This window comes from Lynx canadensis, chromosome B4 (genome assembly GCF_007474595.2).
Source record: "Lynx canadensis isolate LIC74 chromosome B4, mLynCan4.pri.v2, whole genome shotgun sequence".
Lineage (NCBI taxonomy): Eukaryota > Metazoa > Chordata > Mammalia > Carnivora > Felidae > Lynx > Lynx canadensis.
The window spans coordinates 46,423,141-46,441,482 of record NC_044309.1 but is presented as its reverse complement, the minus strand read 5'-3'; the positions used below and the strand labels follow the sequence as shown (position 1 = coordinate 46,441,482).

The following is an 18,342-nucleotide window of genomic DNA, read 5'->3' as shown; positions in this document are numbered from 1 at the left end:
CGGAAGATCCTTGCCCCTAACAAGAGAGCAGATCCAGGGTATTCTGTGGCTTTGCCTTTCACTCAGCCCCCTTCGCTTGGTTGATGGGCTAACGACCAGAGGAGTAAAGAAAAGAGGGAAGGGAATATGTATTTCTTGAGTACCTACACCGTGGTAGATAATACACGTGAAATTATATTGTCTTCACCTGACAACAACCTCACTGAGAAAAGATTAACCTCTTAAGAAAGATTAGAATGGTCTAGAAGGATCCATCTCATTATTTGTAATTCCCCCTTTTCAATACAAAACTAGGCTGGTGATGGGACAAAGCCATGTGGGAAACCACCAAATCTTTGTGGAATGTAAACATCCTTAATTCAGAGTGTCATTAATTCTCCAGCCTCACCTCACCTCTTCCCAACAGGGTTTTTCCTTCTGATGAAAAACGGAGCATCAGGCTCTTAGGAGATAACTCCCAAACTCAGCTACGAATTTCTAAATGTCATTCCGTTTCTGCATATGGGGATTTATTCTTTTTCCTTCACCAAAGAGTGTTTCCTATTGCCCCACCCCACAGAGCTGCTTCTCGAGGTAACTAAATAATAACTGTTAGTCACTATGCATTTTCCAAGGGATATTATGAACCGATTGTGTCAAACAGGGATCTGAATTCATCGCCTCCTACAATTAAACCTCCTGTGGATCGGGAAGCTGGCCTTGAGGACTCCTCCCGGTCCTACTGGGGCCACCAAAGCCAATCCCAGGGTTGCCATTCCTCTGCCTTCCTGGAACAAAACCTCAGAGTCCGTGGCCGTTCTTGGCTCCCCCTCTCACCCTTGCCTCTCACCCAACGGAACTGAACCTTGAACTTCAGCTCCGTGTCTTGAGCTCCACATGAAGAAGACAAGAGCCTGCCGTCTCTCCTTCAGGTCCCACCGCAGCTCTCAGTCAGAGTTGCCACCGTATCTTTATTGCATCTCCAAGTGAGGAACAGTGAATAACTTATTACACACGGAACACTCTCCTTTGGAGGACAATGTCCACTTGCGGGACACAGGTGGTGAACACAATGCAGAGCTATTTACAGAAGCTGAGGAGCAAGGCGCCGAGAGAAGGATCAGTGCCAGGAGTTTATAGCAAGAACAGTGCACAGATTCTCCTGCCAAAGAGAAATCGGGCTTCTCCCCGCTGGCAAGCTACAGAAGAGGGAGTTCTGGTGAAGCGTACAGGGGAGCTTCAGTCTGGGGATGGACAGCATGTTTGGGAATGGTGACCTGTGAATTGGTGCTGCGGACCCACAGGGGTCCTGTGGTAGCACCAGAGATGAGAACGTTTAGGGTGACCTTGAGCCTCTCCTACCCAGGCGAGAAGGGAGGGTGCCAGTGAGTTGGTCTCCAGTGTAGATTTCGGCAGGGACAGGCCTTGGCTGTTTTTGCTCAGATTTGCCATTCTGCTCCGGGCCAAGCAGTCCTCACAAAACCCGTCTTGAGTTAGAAAGGCTGGCACCTGCAGCTAACTGCGCCAGTAAGCGGTCAGATGAGCAGAGCTCTCATCGCTTGTGAAATGACTGGGCACAGTGAGGGGCACACCCTGAGTTTGCCTGAGATTCCCTCCTGCTTAAAAGACGGATCCTAAGTATGGGACGAAGGAAAAACCCTAGAGTGCTGTGACCTGCCATCCTGTTAGCCCCCCAGCAACTCCGGAAGGGAAGGAAAGCTCATCCCAAAAGGTTCTGTACGGTTTCCTTAGGCGACTCCGGGTGTAGCCCACATCCCTTTGAACACCCCCCTGGTTGGCTGACTTGCTGTGTTCGCCCCACTCTTCGGAACAGCTAACTGCCGCCTTTCCTTCCTTCATAGTCATTGTAAGGGCTAGTCCGAGTCTGGGCCCGCGGAATGGAGAAGTCCTTTTGGGAGGTCCGATTCTGAAAAGGCAGCAACCATATCGTTAAACCCACTCCAATTCCCGGATATTTCCAGAGAGCTCCAATCTGGGCGGGAATCTAACTCTCTCCCCTTCTCCCAACCCTCCCCCTGAAGCCCTGCATTCCAGGGTCCTGTGCTAACCCCTGAGGCAGATCACGGGAAAGGAAGACACCGCGCCCTTTCAAGGCGGCCTTCCAGGGGCCATGAGAGTGGCTACAGCCCGTGTTCCCAAAGGACAGACATTCCAGGGGGGCTGACGCTGCTGGTGTAACAGGAGAAAGAAACCATTTACCTGCAGCTGAAAATGGGTGGCGTAGGGAGCATAGAGCGTATCACCTAGCTCTTCAAGGCCTGAAAGAGAGGGAGAGGGGGGATTACAGCGTTAGGGTCCCCCCACCACATCATGCTTCTGCCTGTGCCTACCCCAATTCGGTCATTTATCCAAGCGTCTATCTTCCCGGCAGACCGCGAGTTTCATGTGGGGAGAGATTGTGATTGTTCCAAGCCCAGGGCCAAACACAATATTGGTTGAATAAATGAATAACCAGCAACATAGGGTCACTAGGGAAGCACCTTTCCCAAAACTTTCACGGGTGGCGCACCTCAATCCAGGACCACTTGAAAAGCACTCTTGAAACCAGTCTTTTCAGACAGAGAGCTGTCCAAGCGCTGTCAGTTACCTACAGTGAAGCTCACTACGGATTTACCTGCTTCCTTAACCACCAGCAAGGCAAGAAAAAAAAATTTTATTACTTTCTTTGGGAGGGGGCAGAACTTATGAGCAATTGTTTTCTCGGTATTTGGGGAACACTGGAGGGATTTAAACTCTGGAACAGAAGAGTAAACGCATACAGTTGTCGTGAATACAATTTAAAGCAATCCATTTACCTGTTCCAGGTTACTGAGATTTCCCACCAAGTGTACCTATTCAGTTTACTCCGTGAACACCTCAAATACTTTCTCTGTGTTACTGTGGAGAATATAAGGATTAACCAGACGGATTCCTGGCCTGAGGCTGACACTGGAGAGCAAGGGATATACGACAGCTACACAAATAGCTATGAAATGAGACAGACTCTGATAAGAGCATTTCAAAGTTCTACAGCATGTGGGAGGAGTGAATAAGGAGACTGGGCAATGTGTGCTCTGGAAAAGGGCAAGAACAGGGCACAAAGGCATGCCTGGAGCCTGGACACACAGGCAGGGAAAGGCACTGAGTGACTTGGTTTGTTTGGACGGAGAGCACAGCTTCCATGGTTGTTGGGTTCTCGCTGGGAAAACCCTCCCTAAGTCAACATGGTGGATCTTAGACAGCCAGCAACGTCTGCGAGCAGGAACATGTGGTAGCCAGAGAAGTATTTTAGGGGAGAGGAAGGGGACGGGTGGCCTACAAAATGGATGGAAGGAAGGATGAAAGGGAGGAATCGCAGTTAGGGAATGATAACAGGGAGTCCAGGAGCGCGGTGACAGAGTGAAGCCGTGAGAATGGACAGGAGTGGATGGGTGCTAAAACATCCCCTCCAGCCACCCCTGTTTCCCTTTGGCCTTCCAAGTGCCCCGGAGAGGAATCACAGCTCCCGTGAGAAGCACCAGGAAGCTGTGCACCTCGGGCTTCAAGAGCAGAGGAAACTGTTAGCTGAACCTAAGAACCTAGCCTTGGAGGTCCCTCACTCCTCTCCCAAACTCATCCCCCCAGAGGTCGGTGTAAACCTCAGGGACTCTTGATTAGGCCCAGAGAGCAGTGGACACCTCACAGACCAACGGATAGGTCCCTAAGGGCAAGGGCAGTCTCTAGCTCTCGGTGTAGCCTCTTTCTGTTGTGAGAACAACAGAACACCTGGTTACTCGTGACTTCAGGCAAGAGCAAAATCATTGGATTCTTTTATGTCAGATACAATCTCTTCCCTCCCGTGGGCCCAGAGACACACAGTAAGATGTGGCTGTGCAGGATAAATCAGAATCCTCAGTAACTTTATGGAGATTTCTGCAGGTTTGTGGTAAAAGGGCTTTCTCCCTCCTCTGTGCTCTGTGCCTACTGCAAGGAATCATGGCTTGGCTTTCTGCATTCAAATCTATAAAGGCTTCATGTTTCTGGAAGGAACACCCAGCTATCCTTCATAAAGAACAAAATCTCGCCTACAGGTCTCTAGGGATGTTTCTAGTCATTCCTTTGCTCCAACTTATTTTGACTCAGAGAAACCCACAGGGTATTGTATAGAAAGTACTAGATTAAAACTCCAGAGGCCAGCTTCTAGTTCTACTAGAACTCTAACCAGCTGGATGAGCCTTGGGGACCCTGTCTGTTCTGTCAGGGGTATGACATGGATAATCGTGAATGTTCCTTACAATTACAATATCCTATGATTCTGGGGCGCCTGGGTGGCTCAGGTTAAGCGGTTAAGCGTCCGACTTCGGCTCAGGTCATGATCTCACAGTTTGTGAGTTCGAGCGCCGCATCGGGCTCTGTGCTGACAGCTCAGAGACTGGAGCCTGCTTCGGATTCTGTGTCTCATTCTCTCTCTTCCCCTCCCCCACTTGTGCTCTCTGTCTCTCAAAAATAAATAAAAATGTAAAAACAAAACAAAACAACAACCAATATCCTCTGATTCCCTCCCATCTTCCTACAAGGAATTCTCACCCAGCTGTGCTCTGTACCTTGAGTGATTTCCTCTTGAGAGTAGGCTCTGTTCTCCACACCATAGCTCTGCTTCATGAGCTGAGGTTTACAAAACGCATCCTCAACAGGGTAATCCATGGGGTCCCGTTGCTTCGTGAGCAGCTGAAACTCGGGCGCAACGTAAGCCAACAGGAAAACCCAGCCATTGGCAACCAAGGCTGAGCTGAGGATGGTATCATCCCACTCGGGGCCAAGGGCAGAAATCAGGAGCAGGGTGATCCACGTCACCCAGATGGCAATGGAGAGAACCATGGTGAGGAAGACGTGGACCCCGTGTCTCTTCCAGCCAGTGAAGGATCCACAGAAGACGGAGCAGGACGTGAGGAAGGTCAACGCCATCAAGAAAAGGACATAGGTGAGCAACAGGACAAAGTCTTCATTGCGCCGAGAGGCAGAAAGCTCAGAGAAGATGGCGACATTGGTCCTGTTCATGGTGAGGACGATGTACTCGATAGCAATGATGTCCTGCACCAGGCTGAAGCCCACGGCCAGTCCCAGCATCACCAGCAAGGACAGGGGCTTCCTCCCACGCACCAGCTTCGTCAGGTTGAAAGAATGAGCCAGCAGGCAGGAGAAGCAGAGGGAGAAGAGGACGCCGAAGAGGAAGAAGCGGGTGGGCCCTGTACTGCCATCGAGTTGGATGATGAAAGCGAAGGTGAGGCCGAAGATGCCCAGCACACCCAGCAGGAAGAGAAACTGGGTCGGGAGCACTTTTCGCCTGTTGGAGTCCTGCACCTTGCAGATGAGGATCAGGAGACCGAGCATGAAGGCCACCGAGGTCACAGCCCCCACTGCGGCCACCGCTTCTAGGACAATGCCCCAGATTTGAGTGGTATCACAAAGTCTGTGGTACTTGGCGTCCAGGCTTGAGCGGCAACCACTAGGGGATGTCGTGGCCATTCTGATCCTGCATAAACGCAAAGTTGGGGGGAGGGGCGGTGAGTCTCCTAACAAACTCGGACAGGCACAGGGGACCCAAAAGATTAGGGAAAACTTTTACATGTTTGGCCGGGGTTTTGCCTCTGAATTCGCTACATTAGATGGAGCTACTAACTTTTCTCCACCTCTCATGGCAAGTTCTACAGACTGATGGAGGGAAAAGACAAATCTCCCCACAATTAAACTATATTAATATGTACCCTGATGCCAGACGACTCAGTGCTCTGCTGAGGAATTTCAGGGTCTCATTTCAAAAAAATATGTCACAAATACCTTGCCAGGGATCCTGATACTTTTGGCTAGTATTTTCTCAGGAATTATCGAACATGAAAATCTCTAAGCTTAAAGCTTTAATCATAATTTGCCAGTCTCAAGGTCTTCTCCACCTTTGCCTCTGTTTCGGACATTTGTAAGCATCCCATTCTTTCCTGGTTAAGAGGCGTTATCTGAACTGTAAATTTCTCTACAGAAGGCCAAACATTCCCTTCACCACCATGGGATCCTCAACTTCAGCTTTGCTGTCACATATTACAAGGGTTTTTCCCCTCCTTGAGGTTTGTAAGGATGGGTCTACTCATTCCAAAAAGCGATAGAAAGAGTCTTCTCTGTCAGAAAGAGTTCTTTATTAACTATCTGTAAGGAGGGACATGGACACAAAACAACAGTGGATAATCCAATGAAACATATCACGAATAGCTAATGCTCATTTTTACTGTGGATCAGAAACTCTTCTAATCACGTTTCGTATATACTAGTTTAATTTCAAAGCAGCTCTAGGAGGTAAAAAAAAAAAAAAAAAAAAAAAAATAGCCCTGTATCACAGATGAAAAAACTGAGGCAGAGACAGGTCAAGTTACTTGCCCAACATCATATACGAGGAAATAGCAGAAGCAGCATTTGAATATAGGTCAAGTTCTAGGATCTATGCTCTCTACTACTGCAGGTACCACCACTCAAGTGAGTTCTAGTTGGCCTTAAATGCAAACTGAGATATTGTCATTCTCTCTGTCTCTCTCTCTCTCTGACCTCCTCCCCTTTTTCTCCCTTATCAGATGCCCCATAAACCAGTTCTGTTTATGGTCTTGATTCCACTTGGTTCAGCCCCATACAGGCTAGGAGCTCCCAGGGGATAGATGATCCACAAAGCAGGTAATCTGCTCACCCACTCAAAGACAATCAGAGTTGACTGGCTATATAGCAGATTACTTCCTATATATCTCTCCTTGACCTCCCAGGTCTGCTTCCTTCTCTGCTCCCACAACCTTCATGTCAATTTCAGACCCAGCTGATTTCCCAAACCCCATGAAATCTAATTCCTAAGAACTCAGGGCACAGTGGGAAGATGAATTGAGACATAGGAAGAGAGAAGGAGTTTGTACATTTCCCAAAAATGTATGGTTCTCAAACTCCAAAGTCAATGTCAAGTAAGATGCTGAAATTCAAAAGTGCTAAGGCTTTAAAGTTTGTCAAGAAAATTTTTTCTGAATTATCTGGCTGTTTATTAGTTTCTAGGACACCATTACTTTTGGTTTGTTGTATGCTATTTGTGCACGATTTTGGGGGGGGGGTGGGGCTTTAGTTTTTCTTTTCCTGATAGGATTGCTCACTCAACAATGAAGAGTCCTGAACTGACTAGAAGAGAAATATGGTTGGGACAGGGAGCAGAGGACAGAGGTAGGGGAAGGGAAGGCTCACTGAGAACCACCCCCCCCCACACACACACACACAGAAAATCACCCGTGAAAGATCTCGGCTTCTGCTAATGCCAAGTAGGGAGAGCCTGTGAAGAAAGGAATTGAAAGAAGGGAAGCCACTGGCATTGGGAAGCAAGAAAAGGTATAAAACATCCGCTGGATCCTGCTTCTTTCCTTGTAGCAGAAAAAACAGCTCAGAATTTCTTCACCACATGCCCATACACGCTTAATAGACAAGACTTCTCTGGCCCTTCATGGCTCTATGGGATTATGTGATCAACCCAATGGAAAAACAACACCCTCCCTTCTCCTTCCATTTTATGTCCTCATGATCAAACCACAAGTCAGAGAACAGCACAGTGAGATATAGAACAGGCCACTGTTCACTGACTGTCCAGGGCAAATGAGCAGCTTCCTCAGTGTAGACAGAATTCCAACATCTGCTTCCCTTAAAGATACAAAATCTGGGGGCACCTGGATGGCTCAGTAGGTTGAGTGTCACTGCACTCTACCCCATGGAAATTATACCACAGTCGCCCCTACCGTGCAGAGCACAGAGCAAAGGATGGGTCTTCAGGGCAGTGCAGAATACGAAACGGGAGGAAGAAGGAAGGCAACTGAGCTTAGATATAGGCAACTCCTGAAACACAAGGACCCGAAGTCTGATCTGCCTTGCGTACCAATGTCCACTCCATGGAGGTAGGGAGAAAGGAGGTGCAGACCCCACTTACTGGTCCGCACCATGAATATGGAAGAGAAAGAACCCCCGTTGAGTTCAAACACGGTGCACACAAGGGAAGGGACCGAGGCCATGTGCATTTCATCCTCACTCACCTCTCCTCTCCTCTCAGATCAGTCAGAAGGGTGCATCCAGCAGGAAAGGTATCTCACCCTCCCAGCCCTGCCCCACAACTGTCCCTTCCCCACTCTTCAAGGTAGTGCTGTCCCTTGATGGTAGTCATCATAATCACGGAAAACTATGAAGGACTTTGGGCCTGATGACTAACTCTTATCAGAGACTGATGAGGTGTTTGCCTGAAGGGCACCTGTGGTGCTGGACAGAGGAACAGTGAGGCAGAAACCTCCCGCCCCCAGCTTAGAGCTCCGGGCCCCTCCCTTGTGGTGGCAGCTTTCCGGGTGGGGGATGCTGTGTGGGGGCCTCCTGGCATCCACAGACCAGAGTCCAACAAGAGCAATGGGCCATGGGTGTGGAAAGGGGAGAAACCCTATGTCCCTCAACTTCGCCTCCACCTCCCACCCCCAATCACGCACGGGAGACGGAGAAACAGTCCCTGAAGTACCTTTAAAACACTGTTTTTAAAGAGATGCTGAAATTTTCAAGCATACTCACAAAAAAAGAATAATATGGTGGAGACCCCTTGGACTCATCCCTTGGTTTCACAAATTACCAATATATGGCCAATTTTGCTTCATCCACATCCCCACCCACTCACTAGATCTTTTCTTAAGTTTATTTATTTGTTTTGAGAGAGGGGCAGACAGAGGGGGAGAGAGAGAACCCCAGGCAGGCTCTTTGCTATGAGCTCAGAACCCAATGCGGGGTTTGAACACCCGAACCATGAGATCATGACCTGAGCCAAAATCAAGAGTCAGACATTTAACCAACTGAGCCACTCAGGTACCTCTCACTAGATTTTTTAAAAATTTATTTATCCATTTATTTTAAGGTAGACTCTACATCCAACGTGGGGCCCAAACCCCCAACCCTGAGAACAAGAGTCCCATGCTCTACTGACTTGAGCCAGCCAGGCATCCCTCACTAGATTGTTTTTAAGCAAACCGCAGACATCATATCCTTTTATACTTAAACACTTCACGTATCTCTAAAAGATAAAACTCCTTTTTAACTTAACCACCCTTTAAAAATTAACAATAACCCTTTAATATCAAATATCCAGTTAGGGTTCATATTTCCCAATTCTCTCACAACTGTCCTTTTAAAATTTTTCTTAGTAAATACGTGTTTATCTGAGTGACTAATTTTTTTGGAATTATCCTTACTTCACCTCCGTTAGCCCTCCTCCACCTCTTCCCCTGCACGACAGGCATTGCGCAATGGGTCTAAAGTGTCCTAAGTACTTTGAATTTGGTCAGAGGAAAATAAAACTCACTTGCCTCATTAACAAGCAGCTCTGTATGGGGAAGGCCCTGTGTCACCCAGGGAGTGGCCCAGATGAGGAAAAGACACCAGGAAGGTGGCTGGGGGAAAGGACGGGGTTCTGAGAATCTACGAAGGACTTCTAGAAAGCAAGGTTTGAGGGGGAAAGGGAAGCAATGAGCATTTGGGAAAACAAACTGCCAGGAGCTAGAGAGGAACCTCAGGGTGGGAGCAAGAAAGAGAAAATGGAATGAGACCACGGGTTATTTGGCCATCGCTTGTAACCAAAGTCAAGGGCAGAGAGATTTGGGGTCCCATCAAGAAAAGACTACCTCCTACAAAGTCTGAATGGGGGCTGCAAGGAGCCATTTACTCTTGGACAGCTCTGAACAGGGAGAGGACGTCTCACCACTAACTCATTCTCAGCAGGGGTGAGGCACGCCCTTATGCGCTCTACCCATTTAACCCTCACAACCACCTTCTGCTATAGCTCATACCCTCGTTATCCCTGTCCTCCAACTGCAGCCACTGAGACACAAGTCAGCTGGCTCACCAAAGTCACACCGCTAGGACAAGGCAGGGTCAACTGAATCCAATTCTGAATTCAAACCAGAATTCTAACTCCAACATTACACCCGTAGAGCCCTATGTCTGGTAAGGACTTTAGAGCCAGGGGGGACCTGCCATTGGCAAGGTTGGGGGGGGGGGCTCCATCAGCACTCGGGCAATGCGCTAGGCTTTGAGCACGGATGAAATCCACCGAGGCACGCGGCCTGCCCTTGTGAGCTGCTCCAGCTGTTCAAGTTACGCATAATACCCTCAGATTCCTGCACACTGACCACATGCGCTCCACTGCAGCAGGCAGGGCAGGAGAGAAGGCCGTGGAAGAGGAGAAAGAAAGGCAGGAGGCAGTGCAGGGGGCTCCCATCGGTGAGCCCAAGGCAGAGGCACCAAAAGCCAATTTAAGATCCACCTCAGAGCTGGGAAATGGCCTGAGAAATCCCCATCCCACATTAGCAAACCCAACATTCATGTCCTGCGGGTGACATCTCTTCAGGAGCTCTTGAATATTCCACTCCTCTGACCCCTCCACCTGGACCCCTTCAGAAGACACCCCCCCTCACGCTCCAGGCCTGTCCTCTCTGAGCTGCTCTATCGGCAGCCATGGGGGGAAGAGCCATAATCCTGCACAAAAGTATAAGGCTCTGCGTCCTCAGCCCTGCCTGCCTCTTGTGCTTCCCACCATAGCCCTGTTCACGCAGCCCTGCAATACCTATTGGAAAGTCTGTGTCTTCTTCCAGACTGAAAGGCTCTTTGATGGCAGGGACTGAGTTGTTAAGTGTTTCTCCCCAGTCTCCAACCTGATAGATGGTAAATGCCTAAGTAGGATGGACGAGTGTGCTCAGGGATAGAAGTGGAGTCCGCTGGGAGAGGAGGGGCTGCTCAGGGGACAGCGTGGGTGGGGTGCGTCGTACCTGGTTTCCTTGCTAGCTCCCCGTTCACTGTCCCGAGTCCCAACCTCCCTTCCTCCTGTCCTCTTCATGTGGGCTGTCTAAAACACACTTCGGGTCCGAGGCTAGGGGCTCTGGGCCATGTCTGGAACCGTGCTCCTATGTGAATGACACCAGGTGTCTCCCAGGAAAGTATGAGTCCTGAGATTTCCCAGGAAGCAGAGAGAGATTTACTAGAATCCAGCCCCACATTCCCACCCAACTCCCTGATGACTAAACCCTGTACTTGGCAGGAACATGGTACAGTTTTAAAGTATGTAGCCTCTGACCTGGGACACAGGAAAGGGCCTTGAGTCATAAGGGTGAGACCCCCTTCACTTATTACAGCTGCTAACTAAGCTAACAACTCACGGTCCAATAATCCAACAACACCTACCACGCAGACCTTGAAGTCGCCTGGCGCTGTCCTAAACCCTTCTGGAATGAGTCAGGGCATGAAAGAAAAAAAAAAAAAAAAGAAACGTTAAAGAGAAAAAAGAGAGGGGAAAGGGAGAAAGAAAGGAAAGGACAATAAGAGGAAGAGGTGATAGGGGAGGAAGAAAGGCAAGGAGGGAGGGAGAGAAGGGAGGAAGGGGGAGGCAGGAAGTCACTTCCGGGACTCAAGACCAAGCCCTGTCTTCACCCCGCCCTTTCAGAGAGAAGGGGTTTCAGCTGCCTTCTGTGTGGACACTATCTCCAGGAACCTCCCTCCCCTCCTCTGAAAAATGAGGGTGGGGTGCTGAACTCGATGGTGTGAGCCCACCTCCAGCTTCACTGTTCATCCCTCTCCTTTTAGACAATTCCCAAATCTCTTTCTCCCTCCCCCTCATTCTTCTCCTCGCCCCACCTCCTGTCATTAAAAGAACATGCCCTGCCAACTCCTAACCAAACCCCAAAACAGGGCTGGAGGTGACTGAGGGTCCGAGCGCAGGCCAAGCAAGGAGAGGGCCACCAGGCAAAGGCTCACCTGTAGGACGAGGCCACCAGGTAGCAGAGCAATACTGATCTTAGACCCGGGCCCGCTCTTGCCAGACCCAAGGCCCTAGCTGGTATGCAAGAACAAATGCCAGCATTGATGAGTCCCCCAGCTTCCCCAAGACTCCTTTCCTCTTTTCCCAGGGGGGCGAGAATGGGGTCTAGAGCTCCTGATGCCCAGACCTGGAAGGTCGCCCAAGCTGGTTGCCTGGGCCACACCCCCCTCCACCCCACCCCCACCGTATCTGAGCGTGAATAACCTGGGGCCCAGAGCCTAGCCAAAGCCAATCTTATCTTCCTCCTTATGAGGCATATCTCATTCTTTCATCTGAAAATGAAGAAGACAATACCTACCTCTCAGCGGTGCCTGGGGAATGATACCAAATAACTTTAGTGTTTGTTGAAGCTGAGTCCCCTCTACCTGAGCCAGGAAAATGTGTGATTTTCTAGCATTTTAATTTTCTCTCTTTTTCTTGAATTGCCTCATTCAATGTAGTGCAAGAGTCCCAATACAATTATGAATAAAAATAATGACTCCGGCCACATCCTGAGTTCCCCAGAGGCAGGCACCCTGCTGAGGGTTTATGTTTTGGTATGGATTCTCTCATTTACATGTTTTCACATTTATTGCTTCATTTACTATTCCTACAACCCATTTTATAGGTGAGAAGACAGACTCTTAGAAGTTACCGTGCCCAGTTTCACAGAGCTGAGAAGACTATCCCTTTATGAGTGGCCTTAATCATAATGTAATTTTTCATTTCATCTCGAAATCACGGTGATGAACTCTGAAGCTTTGCCCCCCAACTCCTGCCTCTCTCCACTTAAACCGGCTCTGAGAAGTCTCCACAGTGAGCAATACTACACTTGATCAACACGCATTTAAATGTCCACTCTGTGGGGCGCCTGGGTGGCTCAGTTGGTCAAGGGTCCCACTTTGTCTCAGGTCATGATCTTACAGTTCACGAGTTCGAGCCCCACGTCGGGCTCTGTGCTGACAGCTCAGAACCTGGAGCCTGCTTTGGATTCTGTGTCTTCTTCTCTCTCTGCCCCTCCCCTGCTCGCTTGCCCTCTCCCTTTCTCTCTCTCTGAAAAGTAAAAATAAACACTAAACATTTTTTAAAAAAAATAAATGCCTAAAAATAAATGTGTTAGGTACTATGCTAAGTCACACAGACCAAAAGTATGTCTACTGCCCCTGGGAGACCCAACAGAGTCACGGTGACATACGAAGAAGGAGTCACGGGCTGTGCGGAGAATGCTAAGTGCACATGGAAAACAGTGATCCATTCTACCTAACGGGTTTCTTTTTTTTTTTTTTTTTTTATGCTACAGAGACCAGGGAGGTGAAGCATGAAAGATAAGCAGCAAAGAGTGGGAGATTTTTAGGAAGGTAGGTTAGTTCCCAGATTTCTGGCTTAGGCAACTGCGTGGAGCCTAGAAATGCAGGCGGGTGAGGACCGATGCCAAGCGTGGTCATGTGGAATCTAAGATGAATATGGAACATGCAAGTGGAGGCATCCAGAAAGGACAACACAAAGTCCTCCTGAGAGTTTACTCCAGGCCACACATTCCTGCCTTCTCACAACAACCCTATTATTACGTCCCCTTTCTGCAGTTGAGGCACAGAGAAATTAAAATAACTTGCCCAAGATCTCATGGCGCGTAGAAGCCAGGCTCCAGGACCTGGTTGTGCTAACCCCCTCTGCACTTAGACATGCAAGTCTGAGGCTCCGGAGAGGTTTGGGCTGTAAGTACAGAGTGGGCCTAGAGGAGGTATCTGAAGCCTTGGGAGGAGAACAAGATCACACTGGGAACAAGTACGGTGGGTAGGGGGCCAAGGGCAGAACCAGGGGAACACCATCTCACCAACGCAGAGGTCAACAAAAGATGGTTTAAAACTGGATCAGGGATTGGGGCGCCCGCGTGGTTCAGTTGGTCGAGCACTCGGTTGATTTCCACTCGGGTCACAATCCCAGGGTTGTGGGACGGAGCCCTGCATGGGGCTCTGTGCTGAGCGTGGAGCCTGCTTAAGATTCTCTCTCCCTCTGTCCCTCTCCCCTGCTCATTCTCTCTCTAAAATTTAAAAAAAAAAAAAAGTTTTTTTTTCTAACGTTCAGGGGTTGGTAAAAAAACAATCATCATAATAAGCCTGAGTGGACTGGTTTCCCAGAAGCCAAGGAGCAGCTTCAAAAAAAAAAAAAAAAAGTGGTCTGTAAGGGGAACAAAGAAGGGAAGGCCTGGGAAGGGATCTTTGAATTAACATATTAGCTCCTTTTTGTCTGTTATAACAGATTCAGTTCCAGAGCTTCATGGCTTTTCTCCAACTGGTCCTCCCAACCCTTCCTAACTCCCATCCCCACCTCCATGCAAGGCAAACCAATCTTCCAAGAGTATTTCTATCCAGAAGGGGATTGTGACAAAGTCCTGCTTTTTGCCTCAGCACGTGCATTTGTTCTCCCAACCAGAAAGACCCTTCCCCTCCTCTTCACAATCCATTTACCATATTGCTTTGAAATATAACTCAAAACTTACCCCTATCTTGAGGTAATAATAATTTAATAATAATAATTTTAAAAATTATTAGTCCCATCTCATTCTAAATGTATTCTAAACTCTCATCATAGTTTTTGCGATTAAGTATTTCTTGGTACTCAAGTTTTTCCACATATATGTTTTATACAACGCATTAATATCAGTGCTGACTCAACTATCAGATAACAAGCTTTTTAAAGGAAACAGCAAACTTTCTATTTGTTGGTATTCTCCTCACTATATGCTCTGCACAGGGGTTGCTGAGCAAATGTTTTGGACTAAGGCTGGCCACTGGATATCTACTCAAAGCAAGTTATTTATTGGCAAGTGTGAGTTAATGGGGAAGAAGAATTTTGGAAGATGAATACAAGCTGATGCTTATCCTCATCTTTTTATCTAGGCTGAATTCTAAGACAAGGGTGGAGTCCCAAGGGAATGTCTCTGCCCATGATGAAGGATTAGTTACAAATGGAAAGTGTCCACAGGGAAATCTCCAGGATCCCCTGTTCTGGGTAGTCATCCTAATTCTGATGACATAAAAGTGATTATGGCATCAGCTTATGAATAACCTCTGAATAACATCACTGAATTGAGTTCCTTTTGTAGTAACTGAGAAAAAATAAGTTACCTTACCACCTTAGGCAGATCTAAACAAGCATAACCACAGTGTATATCCCAGTTTCTTTACTTTCGGGTAGTTCTCTGGAGACATTCCATACCATCTCCCTCCATTCTAAACAAAGCATACGAACTTTAGATTTCTGTGAAATAAATTGCTGGAATATAAAATACTAGAAATCTTTAAAAGAAAATAATATTTTGAGTGAAACTTCCAAATATTTTAGGCCCAGGATTTTAAGAAATAAAATTTCCAGAAAATAGGTGGATAAAGTAAAGTCCATACTGGTATACCAGCTCACAGCTCTCAAAGATGCCTTCTTCTAAATATTTTATATATAAAAATAACATATTCGTGTTCAATCCAACAAGTCCCAAGCTAAACTTATCATCCTTCCTTACAAGCCTGTATTTCTAAGCCCTAAGAATGGTATGACCACTCACTTAGCACCCTACTCGATCTAAAGATACAATATAGACTACCTAATGTGGGAAAAGATTGAGAGAGCAGACCATGTGGCCAAAAATTATATGGCAATAGCAAGCAACAATTATTACAATAAATGTAAATGGTAACTTTTTCATTTTGAAAAAAGAAAAAACAAAGGCAAAATGTAAATAAACACAAAAATAAGCAATAAGAAATAGTGTTTCTTTAGCAGGTATTATGCATCAAGTACATAATTAAATAGCTTGCTGAAGGTAAGAAAGTACATAATTAAATAGCTTGCTGAAGGTAAGAAAATTAAGTAAGAGTTGAAGTATTAATATCACACAAAGTTTAGTTAAGGCAAAAAGACATTGTAGGAACCAAAAAGCTTACTTTATAATCATTAAGGATACTCCACATTGAAGATACAACTATCATAAACTTTTATGCACTAAATAACATAGCACCAAAATACATAAAACAAAAGCTACTGGAAATACAAGGAGAAATTAAAAGAAATACTATAGTTATAGGAGATTTTAATATTTCTAGGAGACTATCATATTCTTTATCAGTCCTTAGCAGATGAAATAGAAGAGTAATAATACAATAACTTTTTATAAATGTTCTATGGACACTTTAATTGAAATAGTCTCTATGTTCTTATTAGATCTCCATTGTTAATCATATAATTCCGATCATCTGTATCTGTGATCAGCAAACGTTTTCTGCAAAGATCCAAATAATAAGTAGTTTAGGGTTTGCAGGGCTGAAAGCAGCCATACATAATGCATAGAAAAATGAGTATAGCTGTGTTCCAATAAAACTTTATTTGCAAAAAGAGGCAGTGAGCTGTGTTTGGCCATGGAACTAGTTTACCAACCCCTTTCTATATGATTGCTTCTGTTGAAATGGTTATGAAATATTTACAAAAACAGCATGTTTTAAACCACAAAAAAATCTGAAATTCTAAAATAAGAAACATACAGATTATGTATTCTGAACACAAAGCAATAAATACAGAAATAAAAGTAGAAACAAATACACCAAACTGCTCAGAAAATCTGAGATCCTTCAGATTAAAATACTATTCAATTCATTGTTTCTTAAGGTCCTAATATACCAGCACATCATTTCCTGTCCATTTCCTCAGCTCAGTCTGGGTTTTAAACAGAACTGAACCTGAAGGCAAACTTCCAAAATGAGAAGAATGAAATCACAGTCAAAATTCATCTTCAATTTTCACTAAGTAGTGGAATACTAAGAAGCAAACTCCAAAGAAGATTCCCAAAGGGACACATGCAGATACAGAGGGGCTAGAATCTCAGCCATGGGAAGGAGATGGGGGCCTTGCCTAGACCCCTTAGGAGGAACTCAAGGCCCAGGCCCTGGCCTCCTCACAGCTGCAGGTTCCCGCAGAGCCTGGATGAGAAATCAGTCTTCTGACTCAAGACTGAGCGCACTTCCCAGAAATGTCACGCTCATTCCTATTTGCCCTCTGAGCACACATCTGGCCATATCCTCAGAGGAGCCTTTCTGCTTCCCAGGTAACGCCGCTGCTGACTGTTCCTTTCTGTCATTCCATCCCTCTCCTAGTGATAGCCAGCACACAGACCTGGAGGGGGGAGATCTGTCCCCCATTCTCACCCCTCCCATGGGTCCCAGCCCAATGTATCTGAAGTGGTTCAAGGATTGGCCTTCAGGAGTGAGCCCACATTCGTGTCTGATTCAATTGAACCCTTCAACAGGTGTGGCCTTTACAAACCCTCTAAGGAGAAAATCAGCCTGGAAAGAAGCCAGGAACAGAAAAGCCTTCCAGTTCTTTGGTCCTAAGCAGGCTTTCTCTATTACTAGCCCTATGTTACCCCCACCCCCACCCCCCACCACACACACACACACCCTTCCCCCAGTAGATGTTTAAGGGAGTATCTTGGACAGCTTTGGGGCCATACCTGGGTCCTATCTAGTTGTTGCCAGAAAGTGGGCTGTTATTGGATATTCAACTTCCATCAGCCCCAAGGTTCCTGAGCAACTCAAAGGACAGCCAGGGAAGGAGAGCTGTGGGACTGACAGCCTGACACTCTCATCAAGAGAAGGGGTGGCTTCAACGATCGGCTTCCCAAAATTCACAAGGGTCTGCTTGTTGTGAAAGGAGAACACAAATCAAAACTTTTCAGTACCTGAGTGAAGTAGCAACTGTCACTATGTCCCTCCTCCTACCTCCCTCCACCCCCAGCTCCCAACCCTCCCCACCCCCAATCCCATCCTCTAAAATCGGTCTCCTTTTCTCTTCCCTAAGTGTGATCCCCAAGCTGCTCACGTGCCCAGCCAGGATTCCACCTGCTAGGAGTTTGTAAACGTGTCTGAGCACAAATATTATCCCGACTATTTTTTTGCTCTACGCCTCTTTCTCAGCCTGAGAACCTCAGGGCGGGGATTCTGAGTTCAGTTAGCCAAACTAGAGAAATTCCATTCTTGGGATTTCTTTTTCTCACAGCCAGCTGTAGTCCATTACCAGGAGTTCTCTTTTCTTGTATCCCACCCCTCCCAAAGCCGCACTCCCCCAAGGATTTAAATCTGGAGGCAGAGGGCGCCCCGGGCCGCGCGCGCCTCACTCACCCTTCTGCCCTGGCCGTGGCGCGTGAACTTGGGCTGCTTGTTTCGCGCGCGTCGGAGGCGGCACAGGAGCCTCTAGCTGCTGGAGAAGCCCGCAGGCAGCTATCCCGCCCTCGCAGCGCTGAGCGGTTATAAAGGCAGCCGTCGCCGGAGGGAGGGAACAAGCGAGGGGGTGAGCAGAGGGACACGGGGCGGGAGAGGGTCAGGGGGAGAGGACACGCCTATTCCAGTTCCGCGGCACTGCATGCTGTTATGAAAATAAAGTCCCCGTGCCAGGGTATGAACCAAAAGTCGCCTGACGTCAGCGGCACAGTCACCCTTGAAGCTGGGGGGGGGGGGGGG

At 47.4% G+C, this 18,342-nt stretch overlaps 1 protein-coding gene across 3 annotated transcripts; it reads right to left on the bottom strand.

Moving 5' to 3' along the window:
* Nucleotides 1–930: 930 nt before the first annotated feature.
* Nucleotides 931–18,158, bottom strand: GPRC5A (G protein-coupled receptor class C group 5 member A). 3 transcript variants are annotated; one of them, XM_030321971.1, is made up of 4 exons: nt 18,004–18,155; nt 4,563–5,491; nt 2,200–2,258; nt 931–1,906 (listed from the first exon to the last, which is right to left on the bottom strand). In XM_030321971.1, exons 2-4 carry the CDS (start codon nt 5,482–5,484, stop codon nt 1,814–1,816), a joined length of 1,074 nt encoding a protein of 357 aa, XP_030177831.1. In that variant the 5' UTR covers nt 5,485–5,491; nt 18,004–18,155; the 3' UTR covers nt 931–1,813. The 3 variants fall into 3 exon arrangements, with proteins under 3 accessions (XP_030177831.1, XP_030177832.1, XP_030177833.1); XM_030321972.2 differs by lacking the exon at nt 18,004–18,155 and adding an exon at nt 17,337–17,507; XM_030321973.1 differs by having other exon boundaries at nt 1,840–1,906; nt 4,546–5,491; nt 18,004–18,158.
* Between the last annotated feature and the right edge of the window lie 184 nt (nt 18,159–18,342).